The 18,546-nt window shown below is 41.6% G+C and overlaps 1 protein-coding gene across 1 annotated transcript in view; it reads right to left on the minus strand.

Moving 5' to 3' along the window:
* Positions 1–18,546, minus strand: part of COP1 (COP1 E3 ubiquitin ligase) — a 126,698-nt gene that overhangs the window by 78,308 nt on the left and 29,844 nt on the right. Inside the window, exons 9-11 of the mRNA XM_042819446.1 lie at positions 17,381–17,438; positions 13,684–13,798; positions 10,096–10,231 (exon numbers count right to left, since the gene is read on the minus strand). Coding sequence (XP_042675380.1) covers positions 10,096–10,231; positions 13,684–13,798; positions 17,381–17,438 — 309 coding nt within the window. The remainder of the gene's footprint in view (positions 1–10,095; positions 10,232–13,683; positions 13,799–17,380; positions 17,439–18,546) is intronic.

Genomic DNA, 18,546 nt, shown 5'->3' on the forward strand with positions numbered 1-18,546 from the left:
TGCCTAGAGTTATTACCATTCTGTTCACAGCAAACCTGCCAGGAAAACTGGCAGAAATATTGGATTTTGGGATCCCTTTGATACTGTGCATCCTGAGTTTCAGGAAAAAAAGAAAGCTGAACATCTGTTGTAACTGTTGCACACAGATCTCTATTTTAACCTATGCCTCCTCTAGCAAAGGCAATCTGCTTTACAAAGCAAGCATTCCCGTCCAAAATTAAGTATATCACTTTTCATAAAGAAACACATTTAGATGCTTCTCTCTGCCCAAGGCAAGAGTCTCTGTCCATGATCAGAACAGTACTAAGAACCAAGTTCAGAAACGCTTGGAAGGTGCAGAACAGCAGGAACTCAGCCCAGAAAAGTCTCACTCAGTGGAGATCATGAAAGACACGAGCTACATGCTAGAGGGTTCACAGTTTTGGGGTTTTTTTTTGCTGTTTGACTCCAGCAGTTGCAGTCAACTTGCCACAACAGTTTATAAGGTAGATCTGGATCTGAAGCAAGGCCATAGACAGAGGACACAGCAAGGCTTCAGGTCCATCTCTGCTGGACTTGCTAGAGTTGAGAGACAATTTCTTCACATGCACCTCCAGTGAGGGGCAAAGCAGCAGACCCAGAAGCCCACTGTCGCCTTAAGATCAGTACCATCAGGGTTCAGCAGTCCTGTTACAATGACATCTCTCCTCACCACTGTAGGAGTATGAGAAGGGATGATGTTGACCAAAAACCCAGACTATTGAGCTGTTGGTAACGGCACATTTTCCCATCAAAAGCACAGGGTTTTGGGTTTGATCCCATTTCTTGGAGCTTTTTGGGATATGCTGGACACAGATGTTAGAACACATCTCAGGTAGCCTCACCTGCAACTGCTCCTCCACATTTCAATTGTTTTCAAGTAGAGCTTTGCTTAGGAGTCTATTTGCAACACAGAAACAAGGCAGTGGAGTGCCAGCTCTTCACCTGTCGATTATCTACTTTTCCCCATAACAGTTTCCATCAGCTAGGGAACAAACAGGGAAGGACATCACTGTTTACTGAAGTCTGCACTGCCCGGAGAAGGTGAGTCCTCAGCTCTGGGCTCTTATGAAGACATTATAGCACCAACCATGCTGCAGTCACACTCAGTATCCTTCTCACAGCCACATTAGTGGCTGTGTGGCAGTTTTATTCTGCTCTGTTTCGAAGAAAGGTATATAAAGGTACCAAGTTGACTAAGTAATGTCATTAGACCTACTTTTGGGCCCATTTCATGCTTACAAAAATCCTTTTATGTGTAATGAAATGCCATCAGTTCTAATAGATGCCACTTAGTAATACTCTCAATTCATTCTGAATTGAAATTGAGGAGGTTTGGTAGGTTTAGTTCCATCTCGGTTCCAAAATCAAAACCAACAAAGCTACTTTCATGCCTTCTCATCGCTAGATAAAATAGAATTATTCCTTTTTAAAACTCAACAGGAGAATATGTTACTCTATGAGACAGTGCCTCCTACAGCAGCTTAACTTTCAAAATCAAGATCCCCTCTGTTTTGAGGGGAAGCAACCTTGAACATAATATCCTCTAAATACAACCTAAAAATCTCTTCTAACTTTGTCAGTAAGGCCATCTAGCTAGGGACACACTATTCTACTAAATAACTTCTGTTCATACATGTATTCAGGGGAACCTAGCTTAATTAACACTAATGATGAGAAAAACCTATAGGGAACTACTGAATTTTGCAAGCAACTGAACATAAAGCGTACTGATAAAAAGCCACTTTAGTGCTAGCGATGCTCTTCTGCATGCTGAAGAGATGACGACAGTCCCAGGGTTTTTATGCCAGATACACAGAAGTACAATGAGCCAAAGCAACTGCAAACAACTACCATGCAAGTCAATGAGGATTAAATTCAGTTTTTCCAAAGCCACCGTTTTTAAATAAGCTAGGCTAGGGCAAACGTTAACTAAAAATCACCAACACTTAAATACACACAGCTGAAGTATTACAGAACGTTTCTAATGCAGCTTATATACAGAGTGTTTCTAATGACACTGTTTAAAACTGAAGCCAAGTATCAGACTGCCTGCTGCAATATTTCAGGTGGCCTATCCGTATTTGAAAAACAGGATCCTCGATTTTCGCCAGGTTTGCTGGTACACGAGAGTTTATTGACAGCTCCAGTGGTAGCACTGCACAGGCTCAGCATTCCAAAGCATCACGGCAGAAGAGGTTTTAGGTCTCCACACATACTCACCATTCTCTTTTCAAGCTTGGGAACTGTTTTCAGAAGAAAGCTCGCAGCCTCCTCCTGAGCTGTGTATGATGGAGCAGGCTTGAAGGAGGAAGCCTTACCCCACCCCGTGGCTAACTCAGGCCAGTTGGAAGGCTGTCTGCACATTCTATCAGGATGATGCCATGAATTAGGAATAAACTTCTGATAGTGATTGAAATTCCCTCTAAATATAGGGCCATCAAAAGCTTGCAAGCTTCCTTTCAAACCACCACATTTATTACCGTGCCAACAAAATTTTGTTTCTTCAAAACAGAGCATCACAGCTGCAACAGATCAACAACTGCATCCGAAAAGAGCTCAGCACAGGAAGCATCCATCAGTACCAGGACTGTAATCAACGCAGCCCATCCACAGGCTCCAATTCCCCATTTTCTCCATCACGCCAAAGGCATTACTGCCTGCAGCTGACCACATCGCCAGATCCCCCATTTCCCCAATGAGGAGCTCAGATCAAATCGGCGCCCATCCCATGCCAGGCACGCAGTCTGCCAAACTATTAGCCAGAGCCTCCGAATTCATCAGACTCCATTAGCTCTTCTGCCAGACTCCCTGCAGCAGAGCATCAGGAGGGACAGCTGGAGACAGTAACCTCTTCAGACACCTCGGCTGAATCCAACAGGCAGCACGAGGCAGGGCACCAGCCTTCATAAATATCGTGTCCACACGCCGCAGATGAGCCGTGTCGAGGAGCCAAAGAACAGGCTGGGACAATTAATTCTGATGGCCCTGCTGCCTGGCGATGATGGAACGAGGTTAAAACGCCATTTGAAACATTTTCAGTTCACCTGCCAAGTCTGTTTCAGGGAATTGCTTTGATAGCATTCCGAATCTTTTTTTGGTCAGTATTTTGCATGCTATTTCTTCAGGGAAAGGTTCCGAGCGATCTTCCTTGTTTCAGTTTTGTAGAGAGAAACCTGACCTCACTCCCACTGTCATTTACATCAACGTATACACACGTTCATATAGAGCCCTGTAACCACACAAACATCAGTGTCACTTCACAATTTATTCCACAAAACATCTAGGCAGCATATGGATCCAAAGCATCTCTGTCTTGCTTTGTAGTTATTAGTGCAGCCAACATTAATAACCATTAGCTCCTACCTCTTCTCCAAGCTGAGCTGCTGGGGGCTTTTCTTTTCTGCTTCTCTCTTTTCTCCCTCAGAACTATTCAAGCCCACACTGCTCCGCATGCCAGCCCATCATTTAACAACCTCACTCCCCCCTAAGCAAGCAAGGAAGAAAAACAAAAAAAATCCAAAGGCACACTAATTCTTTTCAGATAATGACCTACTACCAAAGCGAGGCATTTCCAACAAATCCAGCTAGAAAATTAAAGAGACCACTAATAAACTACTGAAATTCATGCTCTGTTAATGACAGGCTTTGTTTCCTCAAGCAGTCAGCTATGAAACTCACTGCATCAAAACTCAGAAATTAAAGAAAGCTATAAAATTGGGAATGGGGGAGGCAAGCTCATGGAACCGCCTTCTGCCAACGCTGTCCTCATTTGAGTTCTGCAGATAAGGTGCTGTGAAACCACAGCTTTTGTGGTTTGTAAGTCCCACGTCTGAGGTCAAAGCACCACGCTACAGGCTAATGATGGCATTTATGTGAATAGGAGGAGAAGCAGAAGCACCACAGTAAAACCTTTCGTCCTGATCAATAAAGGAAGGGTGAACACAGGAACACAGGGATGCAACACGACTTCCACACACTCCTGGCTACCCCTCCCACATATTTGTCTCAGAAGACATTCTTGACACTACTGCATTCATTTTCAATTCCTGAAGTTCTACAAAATTATGCTTTGAAAGTCCAGCCTCATTAGGGTAAATGCTCCATGTTTAAATTGACACCTAAATAAGTAGGAAGTGAATTTCAGTTTGCACGGTGGAAAAGCCACATGAGGACATTGCTTCTTCTTGAACCATAAGGCCAGAGAAAGATGCTCAGCAGGAAGCTGGAAGCAGAACCTGAAGTTTAAAAACAAGCTGACTGTGTGCATTTGGCCTAAGTGTACAGAACACAGACCTGGAAACAGGGGAATCCGAAAACTTCGTTAAATGGCATTCAGCTCCAAGCTGCTTTACCTAGTGATAGAACAGAAAGTAATTCCGGTTGGAAGGGACCTTGGGAGGTCTTCAGCCTGAAACCCCACCCAAAGCAGGGTCAGCTCTTATCTGGGACTTCCAAGGAAGGAGGAAGCCTGCTCTGATGCTTGCTGCCCTGTGCTGCAGCCAGGGAACACTACACTAAATTTTCCAGGAATTGCTCTCATCAGCTGCATGAAATTTTTCCAAATTATTTAAAAAAAAAATCATGAAGAGCAATAGTTCTGTTTAATACATTTGGCTTAAAAGCTGATTCCCAAATCGATCAAGGACTCTTCAATACTTTTTACAGACTATTTATAAAAATTCATAAAATTTGATTTGAATTACAAAACTCATCTAATTACTTGCAATGGTAGGCAGCTTTGAAGTACTAAAAGCTTAATGGGAAGAAGATCTTTTTACTATCAGATAGTATGAAATTACCAGAGAAAAAATAAGGCCCCACTGGTGGCTATGAAACTTTCATTCATTAACTTTCCAATTCCAAATTACGTAAATGTTATCCCAAAAAGCAAATTCACATGTAGATGCAAGAATATATTGCTGTAGTGGCAACACAGCCACCAGAAGGTTTGCATTTCTGGCTAGGGCTGGAGAGGTTTTCCTTTTGGTATTGCTGCTCTGTCCTCAGGAATGGGAGGGTTACAGCATGGAGCTGAGATGGCCTCAAAGTCAAAGCTGCACACTGACATCTGTATAACCCTTCTGCTGGTTACACATCCTAGTGAGCTTCTGCTCCAGGGATCCAGACCACAATTATGTACTAAGAAATGCATTAGTTCTGCGCTCAAGAGAAAAAGTAATGGAAAGGTTCAGTATTTTGCCCAGCTCTAAGTAAACAAAATTCCATTTCAGCCCCAGACAACCTCTGGTGTGTAGGCCAAAACCTCATGTGAATCAAGGTAACAGAGCCAGAGGAGAAGCACAAACTTCAAAGAGGTTCAGGGCTTTCCACTTCAAGCATCCTCAGCTATTCTGCAGTTAAAGTCACTTTACCCAACCATTTCTCCTCTATCCAGTTATGGAGAACAATCCAAGGAAGACAGATCCATCCACAGTTTAGAACTGCCACCTTTAAATAAGGGTCTATTTCAAAAATGATCGCTTGAAGAAAAGGCCATAAGAAAAACTCAGCCCTCCTCATTTCTCACCTTCTCAAGCAGCAGCATCCATTGCACTCTGAAACATAATCCTGTGAAGGATAAACCCACTCACACGTTTCTTTCATTCATCTTTACCACCAACACAGAAGCATCACCGGTCACCAGCTTAATAAAACGGCTCATCTAACCCCTGCCAGCCCAGTGCATTAAAAAGTAGGGGATGTAAGACAATAAAAAAAAAAAAAGATTCGTGTTAGATAGAACAAAAAGGCATCTTATTAAGTGCAGAACTCAATATATATGAAAAGCAATCGTAGGCCAAAGGAAAAAGGGGAGCAGAAAAATAAAATGGTCCAATGAATCGATAGAAAACATGCTCCTAATGGACTTTTTTTTCTTTTAGTCTCACTTTTGAGGAAAGAATTACAGGTCATGTTACTGAAAGGCTCAACTCAAAAGCACAACTTTGAAACAGTGGCTTAATTGTATGTGTGTGAGTGCAAGGAATGCCTCTTCACATCCTGTGCATGGCTTAGAGGCAAGAGAATAAAAAGCAAGTGATAAAAGAAATAAATCCAAAAAATGAACAGTGGACTCCAAAAGGTAAATCCCTAATTTGATTAGCAAGGTATCAGCAGCCAAAAAATACCTATTTTACTATTATTTTCTAACAAAATAAATCACTAAATCACTGGGCAAACAGAGCTCTGTCTATCCAAACCTCCTCAGACGTCATTTCGAGACCTTTCAGAGGAGTGGTAAAACTAAACCAGAAGAATTTGCAGTGTGAGCCGATTAGAAAAACCCACACAGCATTTGCCCAAAAATCCTGAGGGCTTCTGAGGCAGAAATGCCCATGTCTGCACCCGACCTGAGGACTCCCAGCAGGGAGAAGCTGTGTGCTGATAACCCAACCTCATGCAGGCATCCCGCTGCAGTCTTTCTTGTAGTTTTCTGTTCAGTTTCTTCAAACATGAAAGACTGCCACATTATACTCTGAAGGCCTCTGACAGCGCTAAAGCAATTTTCTACATAAATCATTGTAATGCTAACGCTGCAGTTTACAGTCTCATCTTTAAAAGAAAGCCTTCCACTATTTACTGCCTCGGTAAGTGGAGAGAAGAAAAGTTAAGCTCTGACGACTGCTCTGTCTGGTGGCATAATGAACGGAAAATTTATTCCTTGGCCCAATTCTAGCAAAACTTAATACACTCGTGAAAGCCATGTAAATAGTTTGTCCTCGGAGAACTGAGAGTATAAAAATACAGTTAGCACGCTGAGCTACACGTATGCTCTGATTGCAAAGCAGGCCTGTTGAAAGTGCCCCTAACGCTGAAGTGAAACTGAACAACCGGTCAGTGCAAATCCTTCCATATATTTTCATTCCATATCCTTTGTTCAGATTTTTCTCAAAGCAAATAGGGGAAAAAAGGACAACGTGTTGTAGTTTTCATGCACGAGCATCGTTTCTAAGCAAAGTGAGGAAGATCACCCAGGCTGGGCTCACCATCTGGCTACGTGCATCTTATTAAATCAGTGTTAATGCGTGATGGACGATGCAGCAGAGGGAGCACAGCCCCTGCCCAGCTCCCAGCACCGCAACCGGCGGCTGCCACCGTGTGGATGCTGCCCAGGGACAGCAGGAGTGCAGAGCCAGGAGGAAGAGTTCCCAGGGTACGCTCAGAGCTGGGGAAAGCTGCATCAGAGGACACGACAAGCCCTGCTCTGGAAGGCAGCAACAGCTTCATGCTTCACCAAAACACTTCTAGGTAACACAGCGTGCCCAGGGTTGTTTATGAGCTTTCACTAGCCCTCAAGAAGCCCAGGCATTCATAAATATGCTTGTGGCAAGTGGCTCAGGAGACTGCTGCTCAGCTTTGGGGGTTTTCAGTCGGCTTATATACAGCCTTTAATTACACTTTTCATCCCATTCCCATAAATCCGGTTTTATTTCCCTTCTAAACAAACAAACGTTGCTGATAAGGAACATGTTTCCATTAACGTCCTTTGCACGCAGAGCTAATATATCTTAACACCTCTCTGTTAAAGAGAGCAGAGATCTCCAAGTCCAGCATATGAACTGCTGTGGAATTAAAGCAATGCAAACCAGACACCTTTGTATTCTGCTGGTTCATACCATCATTTTATTAAAAAAAACTATTAGCTAAACTGCACACAAGAGAACTGAACTTCAGGTCAGTCTCATGTTCCACTTCTAAATATATTTGACATATCCCTTAAAAGCACCATCAGGTTGCTTTTTGGTTGTTTCTCCACTTTTTGGTTGTTGGGTTTCTTGTTTGCTTGTTTGGGGGGGAAGGGGAGTGAATTGATGAGGATTACTTACTAATAAGTCATATTTGCTTTTTATTTAAATGCATTTGTGTCAACAGCAGCTAAGCAGCAAGACTTCTCCTTTCATCCTTTATTTCATTGATGTTTCCAGCAGCACATCCAGAAATAAGTTTGGGAATCAGTACAACAGAGGTCCAGATAAACAGTAAAACTTCGCACAGCATTTCACTCAGTAAGAAACCTTCTTATAGCACCCTGGTAATTAATTTGGCCCAATCATGACTACTTACAAGCTTCTATCATCGTATGTTCTCCCCTAGACAGATTAGTTTTGGTTCACATTAGCTCAGTTAATAGTTTAAGAGTCTCTAAACTTGAGACTACTAATTTGGCTAAAGAACAGTGGTGAACGACTGAACACGTTGGCCAGCAAATATTACATATAAACTCTTGATTAACCAGTTCAAACTTTGAAGGAATTGTTTAGAGCCAGAAGCCAACTGGAGTTGCAGTGGCAGCACATTTGGCAGCATTGCTTTACCAAGGCACTTAAGGACACACTCAAACACGAACTGTCTTAACTCAGCCCACACACTGAAACCCCTAAACATTTCTTAAATGCTTTGATTAAAAATGGCACAAGCAAGGGAGAAACATGAAGGTGGAAGCCATACTTCTGGGGGGGTTAAATGTGTTGGAAATTAGGTAAGTACAGATTCTATCATTAGCTCAGACGGAGGACCCACATTATCTTCATTTTTAACAGCAATGAAGTACTATTCAAAAGTATATTTCACCCAAGAATTATAATACCTTCAAAACCGGAGTGAGATTTACTGCCCTTCCAGTATTTTCTAACCAAATACCACAAAAATGCTGTTCTTGCAGAATGTCAAGGAGAAGAAAGGGCAAAGGAGAAAAATCCAATCCATGCTCAAGTTGGTAGCTGAGGAAGTTTGTCTGTGTTGCAGTGAGATTCCCATCTGCATTTCATTGCAGCTAGCATGAACCCAATCAGTGCAGGTTAAATACACGTCAGATCAGTGATTATTGTGTTCTGACCTCTGTGACTAAGTCAGACATTATACATTCCTGCTACATATTGCAGTAGTTAAGGGATCAGTGCTGCTTTAAAAAAATATGTATTTTACACTACACATGCCTTGATTCCTTCACAGAACATTTCTTGTAGCCTTTCAAGAAATACCCAAGCTGTTCTGTCACTGTCTGGATGGCTCTGTCATACAGCATTAGACCAAGGCTCATAGTCCAACTTCAATTCATCATGCCATTGTAGAATTTCTTTCAAGACTCCAGGTATGGCCTCTGGAACTCACACTCCCTAACTATAAATGATGATACTACTTCCACAACTGCATTTAAAATTTGTGAAGGTATTGCATTCTGTATGCCACACAGAAAAAAAAATCCCAATTAACATGTTGCATCATCTTTTCCAACACCACCAACAGCTCTAACCAAGATACCACAGACTAATTAAATCCCCCAGGGAATGCTTCCACAGCTGCTGAAGTCAGTTTAAAGTACGGCCTGCTGGCAGGTCCCAGCTTCTCCCTATTCTGTGTGCTTTCTCAGGCTTGATCCCTAAGGGAGCTGGTTCATGAGATGAAACTCGAAGAAACTGATTCTCTTGAAAGACATTTCACCAGCTTTTATGTTCAAACAGGTCCATTGCAGGCTCAGACCTTATTGGTACAGAAGACATCAGCCTCCCATACAGCAAAGGGTGCAGAGTTGTTGTTGGCACGAAAGGAATTATTGTGTTGACGTTACCATAACCACCCCCTCACTAGTTTAAGCACAGCAAAAAGAGCTTCCAACGCTTAGCAGAGGTCAAGTAATCGCAGTCACAAACAACTCAGCTATTTAATATTCGCCATTATGACTGGCTCCACAAACAAGATTTAATAACACCACAGATTCCTGAAGTTACCAACATCAGGAAAAATGTCTTAAAGTGCTAGATCTCCATTATTTTTTAATGCAACTTTACCATGAAGGGGACCGAGCCTACAGCAGCCTTCATGTCTTACCACAAGGGCTTCTCAAAGATTTTGCACTTGGTTTTGATCTATATCACCTGGAAGAAAAGGTACTACTGGATACTCAAGCGCTTTCACAGATCAATGATAACCACACACTCATCACAGAACTATTTTGGTGAAGCCAAAGCATTTACACACCGTATTAAACAAGTTATGATCTGTACAAGTGAGTAACTCTGCCTCAGCAGCCTGTATCACCATGAAATGCACTGCTAGAGCCACCATATTTCTCACCTGGAGACTATGCTGGAGCCATTGTAGAGGTCACTAGCGTAGGACAGCGTTGCCAGGGGTCGGACAGAATTGTAGCGTGTGAACTTGGACAGACACTCCTGAAATTCATCCAGCTGGCTTGTGGTTCTGCTGTCATCTAGGGAGAGGTAGGAGAGTTGCAGAGGGTGAAAAATGAATAAGGAAGTAAATAAACAACGGCAAACATGATGCATGTCTTCATGTGATAACACCTCTGCTTGTTATCTGGGGAGGATTCTTGGTCAAAAATAGGTTCTCTCTTTTGTCTTTTTGGCATTCCCTCCAGGCAGCAGCATTTTCAGAGCACAAATTCAGTCCTTCCAATGAACCTACTGCATTGAGCATCTGCCTAGAGATCATAAATATGCTTTACTGATAGATGAGCTCACTTATTTTAGTCGCATACAAAGCCTATGGGCCATAAGGATTATTAACAGAAAAGCCTTAAGCACATCAAAATGCATGGTATAGAATGTCTAACATTCTATGGAAGTGAAAACATATTCCTTTTCCCCAGAACTGTACTTCAGGTACAATATGCCTACATTTGGTGTCAATTACATTCAAAATACTTGTAGCAAGAAGTATTTCTCTTGTTACTCCAAAAGCAACAGAGCTAAGGGTGAGCTGTTTCACGGCTAGAGAAAGGAGACAAGCATGAAACCAGAAGACTCCATGTGCTGTAAGTTTTGTGAAATTATGACCTTCAGCAGACAAGATGAAATTGAGCCAGCGTGAATAATAATGATGAATATTCTGTGGAAAATGGAACAGTTCACTACAAATGTTAAAACTAAATTGCAGTATAGATGGCTAAAAATTATTCCCCGAAACCTCACAAGTCTTAACTTTCCTCAGTACAAATGGAATTTTATTTCAACCATTTCAAAATTTAGAATTTCCTATATAAGGAAGAATTCCTAACTTACAGCCATGTCTCATGGACAAGCCAGCTTTCCTAATATGATCAAGCAACTGCAGTCAAACATCAGACAGAGCCCTCAGGCTGTGTAACAACCCCCAGAATTTGCAGCAATTCCCCCCTGTCTTACTTGCTTTGTCTTTCTGCTCCAATACCATGGAAAAGAACGAGCTCAGGGAGCAGCAACAGCTCTAACACACAACACTTTGGATTATAGGTAGTCCAGTATGCAAGTCACACTACTGAATATTTTGCCTTTTATTAAATCACAGCATCCACTGCAGCAGCAGAAAGGTACACATCACTTGCCTGTGCAGCCGAGGTCACTAAATTATGCTATAGTTAAGCTTCTCTTATCAAATGCATAAGAAAGTGATAAATCCCAAGTTACTGGAAGTCTTTGGAAACACTGGGGTGAAAAAAGGAGAAAAGTTGCAACAGTTATTTCTAAAATTTCTGCACTTTGGTAATTTCTTGCCATCAGAAGTGACCTTGCTTTGTAACCGTATGGCATTTTGAAGCGTCCCCTGCAAGCTGTTTAATGTTTGATTGCATAAAGAAATAGTGAAGTTCAGTAATAAGCATGTTACAGGGTACAGCCACAGGTACATTATCCACGTCAGATAGATCTAAATGAACAAAGCACTGCTTTAAATTAAACCTTCAGCACCTGGCCACTACAGAAAACAGTTCGAGAAGCAGTACATAAACATCTGTAAGTACTTTTCAAAGACTGATTCCTCCTTTGACACTTTAATAGGAGCAAATAGCTGCTGCTCTTCCATTTCCCTCATTTAGAGATCAAGCACACAGTCCTCCTGTAATTTATTCTGCATCTAAGCCTGCAAAACGGAATGTTATTTCTCAAGACATTTTCCTCGTCAAAGTGTGAGGCCATTTCATAATTCCAGCTGTATTACTGCTCCGCTCCTTACTAGAAGATTTTCAGGCATCTCTTGCAAAAACCTTTATACCCGTATTAAATCCTATTTAAAATGTGTCAAAAATCAGGAATGACTTTGAAGAGAAGAAAATCTAATTAAGCATTACAGGTTATCCCTTATTTAGGGCAAAAACTGCAGTAGCAAATCCTCCACTTTTGGTGCAGCTGACACACACATAAACAAAACAGCTTCTCCACATTCATATTTATAGTTCCAATTATGAAGAAAGATGTCTTCAACAAAGGAGTGCTGGGAAAAGTCCAATTTGTTATTCTTAGTTAATAAACGTATTATTTTAACAAAAACAGCTCCGTATCATCAAGATAACACGCACGGAAGCACCTCTGCACGATCTGTGAAGTACTGCAGCCTGCAGAACATTGAGAGCTCCTTGCAGGAGCCTGGCTGGCCATACACAACTGCCTTCCTCCTATCTTCCAGCTGCTGAAGCTCATCGTGCCACAGTTTGTTAGAACTGTGTTGCTGGACACGATGGGATCTGAGTCAGCCACTGCTCTGACACAGACACGCGCCAATCTTCCACCTGAGAGTGAGTTCTCCTAAAACACTTGGCAGCCTCCGAACATGAAAAGACCATGGTTTTTTTGTATATTAATAGTGATTTTTTAAAAGCTTGATAGTTTTTAAGCGGCCAAACCTCAAACTAAATTAACAGAGTATTCACGGAGCAGGGATTTGTGCCCCAGCTTGCTTGCTGATTCGTGTCCTGACAGGCTGGTCCTTGCCTTCCAAGTCTATAAGTAAAGATGCTCTGCTGCAGCAGCCTCTGCCTGCATTATTTTTGTGCTTCTGAGGCTCTTTCTCAACCTGCTCTTCACTGTAGCCTCTCCCTCTTTGCATAAGCTGCTGCTCGCTTGGTGCCACACATCTCTTGCCTGACACAGCCCATTGCACAAAACTTTTTTTCCCAAAAGCTTGCTTCTTCCCCAGGGGAGCCAGAGAGCGACCTTCCTCTCCCTTAAGAGGCATTTATTTGACCCGTTCACTTCCAAAGAGAATATTGTTATATAATTAAGAACCATCCACCAACCATGTAACAATTACTCTAGCCTGCTGTCACACTGATACTCAATTATGAATGAGGCAATCTAGGCAACTGTGAAAACAGCTTCTAATTCTACAAAACAAGTCTTAAATCTAAGGTGTGCCCCATGGGATAATGACATTGCTGCACACTCAGCTTCTATACTTCAAGCCATTTGTTAACTAAGACTCACAATCTGGATCTCCAAGTATTGTACCGCACATTAAGTATGGGAACATTTATCAATTTGTTTTCACCTCTCAAGTATTTTGATAAGTGTTTTAATGACTCTACTTATTCCACATCTAGAAGAAAGACTACCTAGCCACTGCTTTCAAATGTCTGCACCTTCAGAACAAAGATTAGTGAAAAATTATTTAGTGGTTACAACCTTCATAGGACAGCATTACAGAGCAACATGCGCACCCCTCTGAAACAACTGTATTACATTTTATAGCTTAAAAACCTCAAAAATTGGTCAAGAAAAATCTACACAGGATGGCTTGAAGTAATACCTGCATATGTACAGCAACACACCCAGGCAGGGAAAAAGCAAAGGCTCCTCAAGGCTTCTCTCTTAAAAGTGAAGCTTTCCTGAAGAGTGGGACTGTGAAAAGTAAATGATGCTGGAAGTTGAACACCAAGCAGGAGGAACTCACCTGAGACACGTGTCATCCTTGTGGAAAAATAGCACTGCTCTAGGTCCTCAAAGTGAGCTGTGAGCCGCTTCCGTCGCGAGGCTAGCGTGCTGTTATACCATGGCTGCTTTTTGGCCTGAATGGAGAAGAGAACATGTTTCTTGAGAGAGGAAAAGCCAGGCCCGAGGTCTGTTTCAATAGATTCCAAGAAACTGAAATACAATTTATCCACTGTATCTGGTGAGTCAGAATTTTACAATAACAATGAAGAATATCTTGTTACTATCAAGTCACAACCAGGGTGTCGCACTGCACCTTCTAACCTGAGAAGCAAGAGCAGCTCTGTTTAGATAGGGGTTTTCTGAAGCTCTGCAAGTTTAACTTCACACACAGGACAGATGACAGCAACCCACGGGGAGCCACATATTGCATTTGTGCACATAGACAGAGGCCCAACATACAGCCATTCAGCTTCCCAAATCAAATGGTCTGTACAAGAATTACTTCCTAGATCCCTAGCAAACCAAAGAGGCTGTTTATTTTAAGGAGTTAGTTAGTGAATTATTTCTTTTGAAGTAACTCAGTACCTATAAAAGTAAACAAAGGAAGAAAGAAGCAGGAATACACTAAGAGACTAAGTTCAAAGGTTAATTGAAAAGAAGTCCATGAAACACAAAAAACCACCACTTCCCAACCTACACAAGCATCAGTGCTAAGAGGGAGAACTGAAACTACATAAGCAAGCTCTCCCTTTGAAAGCAAATAGAAAACAAAGTGCTTCTTGTTTCAATCACTAGTGAAAGGAACAAATTCCTCTACTGCACAGGGATGAAGAGCATCTTGCTTTTGTTTGTGTTTCAAAAGTCTCACACATCACTCAGAGACAATGGGAGAACTTAAGAACCAACAGCTCTGCAGCAAAGATTTCTTATGGCACAATACCCTTGAACACACAAGGGGTACAGCCTCTCAAGCACTAACAAAACTCATTCAGCATGTGCCACGAAGAACACTGGTTCAATTCCCCCTCAAATCATGAGGCAGAATGGGGCTGCTCTAATTACAACCGTCAAGAAGCCAACAAGAATAAACAAAGTTTAGAGCCTACTTTGAGATTCTGCTTATAACTGTACAAACAGTAACCTAAGGCTCAAGGGAAGAAACATACCCCAAGCAATGAAACTTCCAGATGCCACTTCCCGTGTGAGGCCCCTGGCTATGTGCTGACATCGTGACTCATGGCTCGACAGCTCGTTTCATCTTGAAAGCAGCTCCAATCTCAAAACACATTTCCAGTGCTGGAAAGCACTCCTACCTCAACACCTTTTGAATATAATTTTCTAAAGCATAACAGCTTTAAGAGAGATGTAACGGAACGCTTTACAGAATCGCTCCCCTGATTTTGCACCCCTGCTCGCACGGGCTCCAGCCTCTCCTCACACATCAGACGTGATAAGGGCTCAAGATGACTCAAGAACCAAGGAACAATCACTCCAGTCTCATTAAGACAGACAAGCCTGTGACACGATGAGTGAATATTAGCCATGCTCATCTCTGATCTGCTGGATGTGTCCAGTCCATGCGGAGGTAAGCATCAGTGTTTTGAAGTAGCTTGCCTGCTGGGTAATACATCAGCAGAGGAAAATTCCCTCGGAGCAGTCTCAGACTGGCACCTGGTGACCCAGCTGTGCTGGGAATCGGACTGCATCTTGAGCTGAGACTCTGCAGCAAGAGGCTTAAAGCTGCTCAGGCTTTTATAAAAACATTTATTGATCTTCTAAGCAGAGAAGACTGCTTGATGGCTAGTTGTTAAGCAATGCTAGGAAACAAGAGTGGAAAAAATAAGGCAGTGAAGGAGTGAAAAGGAGTGATAACACATCCAGTGTTTTCTATTCAACTGCTCGCTATATTAAAAACTGAGAAAGCTATTAGTGTTGTTCCAGTTGAGAATGGTAAGTAAGGGTTACCCTTATCAAGAGTGATTCTTCTGTCAGAAGTCCAGTAGGCACCCTAAAGAGTCCTCTCAAACAACCGTGGAAAACCTTCACAGCTGCACACAAGCTCCTCATTTTCAGCAGAAAAGCCAGGTACTGCAACTAAGTACTACCTACAGAACTCCCTAGTGCCTATGCAACTTGTCCACTGCTTTCTTCTGAAGCTCAGCCTCTGCAAGAAAATTGTCCTGTGGCTCAGTGACACATAAACTCTTCCTTAACATGTTTGCAAGCAATGCAGAAAGTAATTGCACTGTGAAAGCAAGCTATGCTGCCCTTTCTAGCTAAGTTGCACACTGCCAGCTGTAAAAATCTGCAATCTTTGTCGTGACTGACAATTTAAAGTGTACACCTGAATTTAAATTCTTAGAAACAGCCTCACTGCAGAAAAACTTTTTACTGTGAAGTCATACTGAAATGAGACTACCTTTGAATGAAGTGTTTAAGAGTTCCCTCTCAACTCTCCATCCAAACATACATTAAAGTTTGATTAGTAAATTTGCACTAGAGAGTATAGATCTTGCACTGCCAAGGACAAAGAAATTGAATTTGAGGACAAAAAATAATCTCAAACAAATACGACTGTCATACTGAATGACTAGAAAATCTAGGTTGTTTGTTCTGTGCAGTACAGCTGTGGTATTTTTTTTTTTCCATTTCAAAGGAAAAATTAAAGTACTGAGACAAGTAGTGTCAGTAGGGAACAAACACTATACCATATCAGTCCCAAACATAAAATCCCCATGAACATTTCATGTGCCCTTTACAGTAAGGTAGAAATGTGACATTTTGCTTAAGCAAAAACCCCACAGACTGCAGCAGAAGGAACAACAAACTTTTTTTACACAGATTGAAAAAACTCCTCATTACTAATAAGTTATACAGCTGCAAACAGAATTCTGCATATGCACTCAAGCTCAAAATTTAGGTGCTTTTTCTTGATATCAGTTACTTAGTCAAATAAAATCCAGCAGCACTTCTGTTAATTTGCCAGTTCTGAGTTTCTCTGTGGCAGCACACAAGAAAGCACCTCAGACACAAGTTAACACATAAACAACAGCCTAGCTAAATAAAAACTCACCTCTATAGTCAAAACCCTCTGATTCAATGAGCTGGATACCAGTGTCATCTTTGTAGCCCAGATGAACCACTCTGAACTGCAAGACCACAGCAGTGCTGTTTGTCATTTGGTAAGCTGTGTGAGTCAGACCAAGTTTGGAGGCTGCCTGCCAAATGGCCTCACTGTATGCTGAACCTTTTGCCCTCTACCATATGAATTCTTACTACAATTTGTAAGGCACTAACAATGATAAACTACAAGGCAACTGTATATTTGGAGAATGAATGTTCTTGGTTTAGAAGTCAGACTTGATCCAATGCTATGTAATTCAATGCAGAGCGTCAGGGATTCACCTCTCTTCTAAAACACTGCTGACTTGGGAGATAAAAAGCAGAAAATATCCTCTCTGCCCTGGAAGAGTCAGCTTTGGGAATAAAGTCACACACCTAATAAGTCAGTTATTTTCTTAGCTTGCACCACTGTGAATATTCACAGCTACGCACAGTCATTCCTACCGCTATAGTTTCAGCTCCAGTTTGACCACATAACCAGTTAAAGCAAGAGGCCAGTTGACTGGCACCCTGGAGATGGTCTGTGTTATGGTGTGATGTCTCCACATCCACTGTTCCTTTCCCCTCGTGCACAGACACATGTATTACCTTACCTGAGAACTGCCACTGAAGCCTGGAGGCTGGCTGTACTCCGTGGAGTCAATAATACTACTGCAAACACAAAAGAAATAGTCTGCTTAAATCACTGTACAATCATCCTTTATTATTTCCAACCTCTTCTACTCTCCCCCAACCTTTTTACATCCTGTAGCATACTTACCTTTGAAACCCATTTTATAGACATGGAACACAATGCTGTTTTTTATTTGGGGATACAGGAGCAATATGGATTTTTTGTTCTGTTTTTAAATGCACAATGTCTAGAACAGAATGCTGATCAGCTCTGTACATACAATAGATTTGTTTACTGTCACACACAATTTAGTGTAGTGCAATCTAATAATTTCTAATTAGAATGCAAATGCATATCTTTTGCATGAAATATGCAGGTTAACACATCCTGAAAAATAACATGCTACCAGTGGTTTGCAGTTCCTTTTAAATTTCTTTTTTTTCAATTTAATCTGTTGCATTTGAAACAGCAGTGTGAAGAAAAACCTAAAGGAATCAGCTTAAGAAAGACACAAGTGTTCCAGACATCTCTGAACACACAGAACAGACACCAGCAACGAAATACAGAACTAAACTCAAATACCAACGGCCAAGAGTGCTATTACTAGAAACTGCTATGCTACATACAGCTCCATAGTTAGTATTTATAATTACACAGCATATCTAAGTCACTGCTTTTAAAACATAACATACACATGCCAACTCCAAATGTTTCGTTTTCAAAAATGCAAAGGTATCTGATAGAGCCAAAAAGAAGGTGCTAAGTATGCTTTCGTTTATAGGCAAAATACAAATAAACCACTGAAGTCAGCTTAAAGCACCCCTATTAAAAATTTTTAAATGCACAACACCATTTTGTTAATCACAAATAACACATTACAAGTATCACTGTTTCTGATTTGTTGGAGAAAAAGGATTTTTCAGAAACACTTCTGCTGTGTCATTTCAATTGATTTGGACAGAAGCTATGCTCGTTATTCTCAGCTTTACTTATAAGTTAACCCTAGATTTAAGCACCGCCTGGGAGGAGCTGAACATTTCTTTAAAAAGCTGCCAGAACATTTCTATAAGTCCTGGTTTTGGAAGAGATGGTTGCATGTACTGATGTTCAGGTAATGGCTGCCAGAACAGATGGGTAGACATGACA

This window comes from Centrocercus urophasianus, unplaced genomic scaffold (genome assembly GCF_019232065.1).
Source record: "Centrocercus urophasianus isolate 14NV4802_14NV808 unplaced genomic scaffold, USGS_Curo_1.0 seq_18, whole genome shotgun sequence".
Classification (NCBI taxonomy): domain Eukaryota; kingdom Metazoa; phylum Chordata; class Aves; order Galliformes; family Phasianidae; genus Centrocercus; species Centrocercus urophasianus.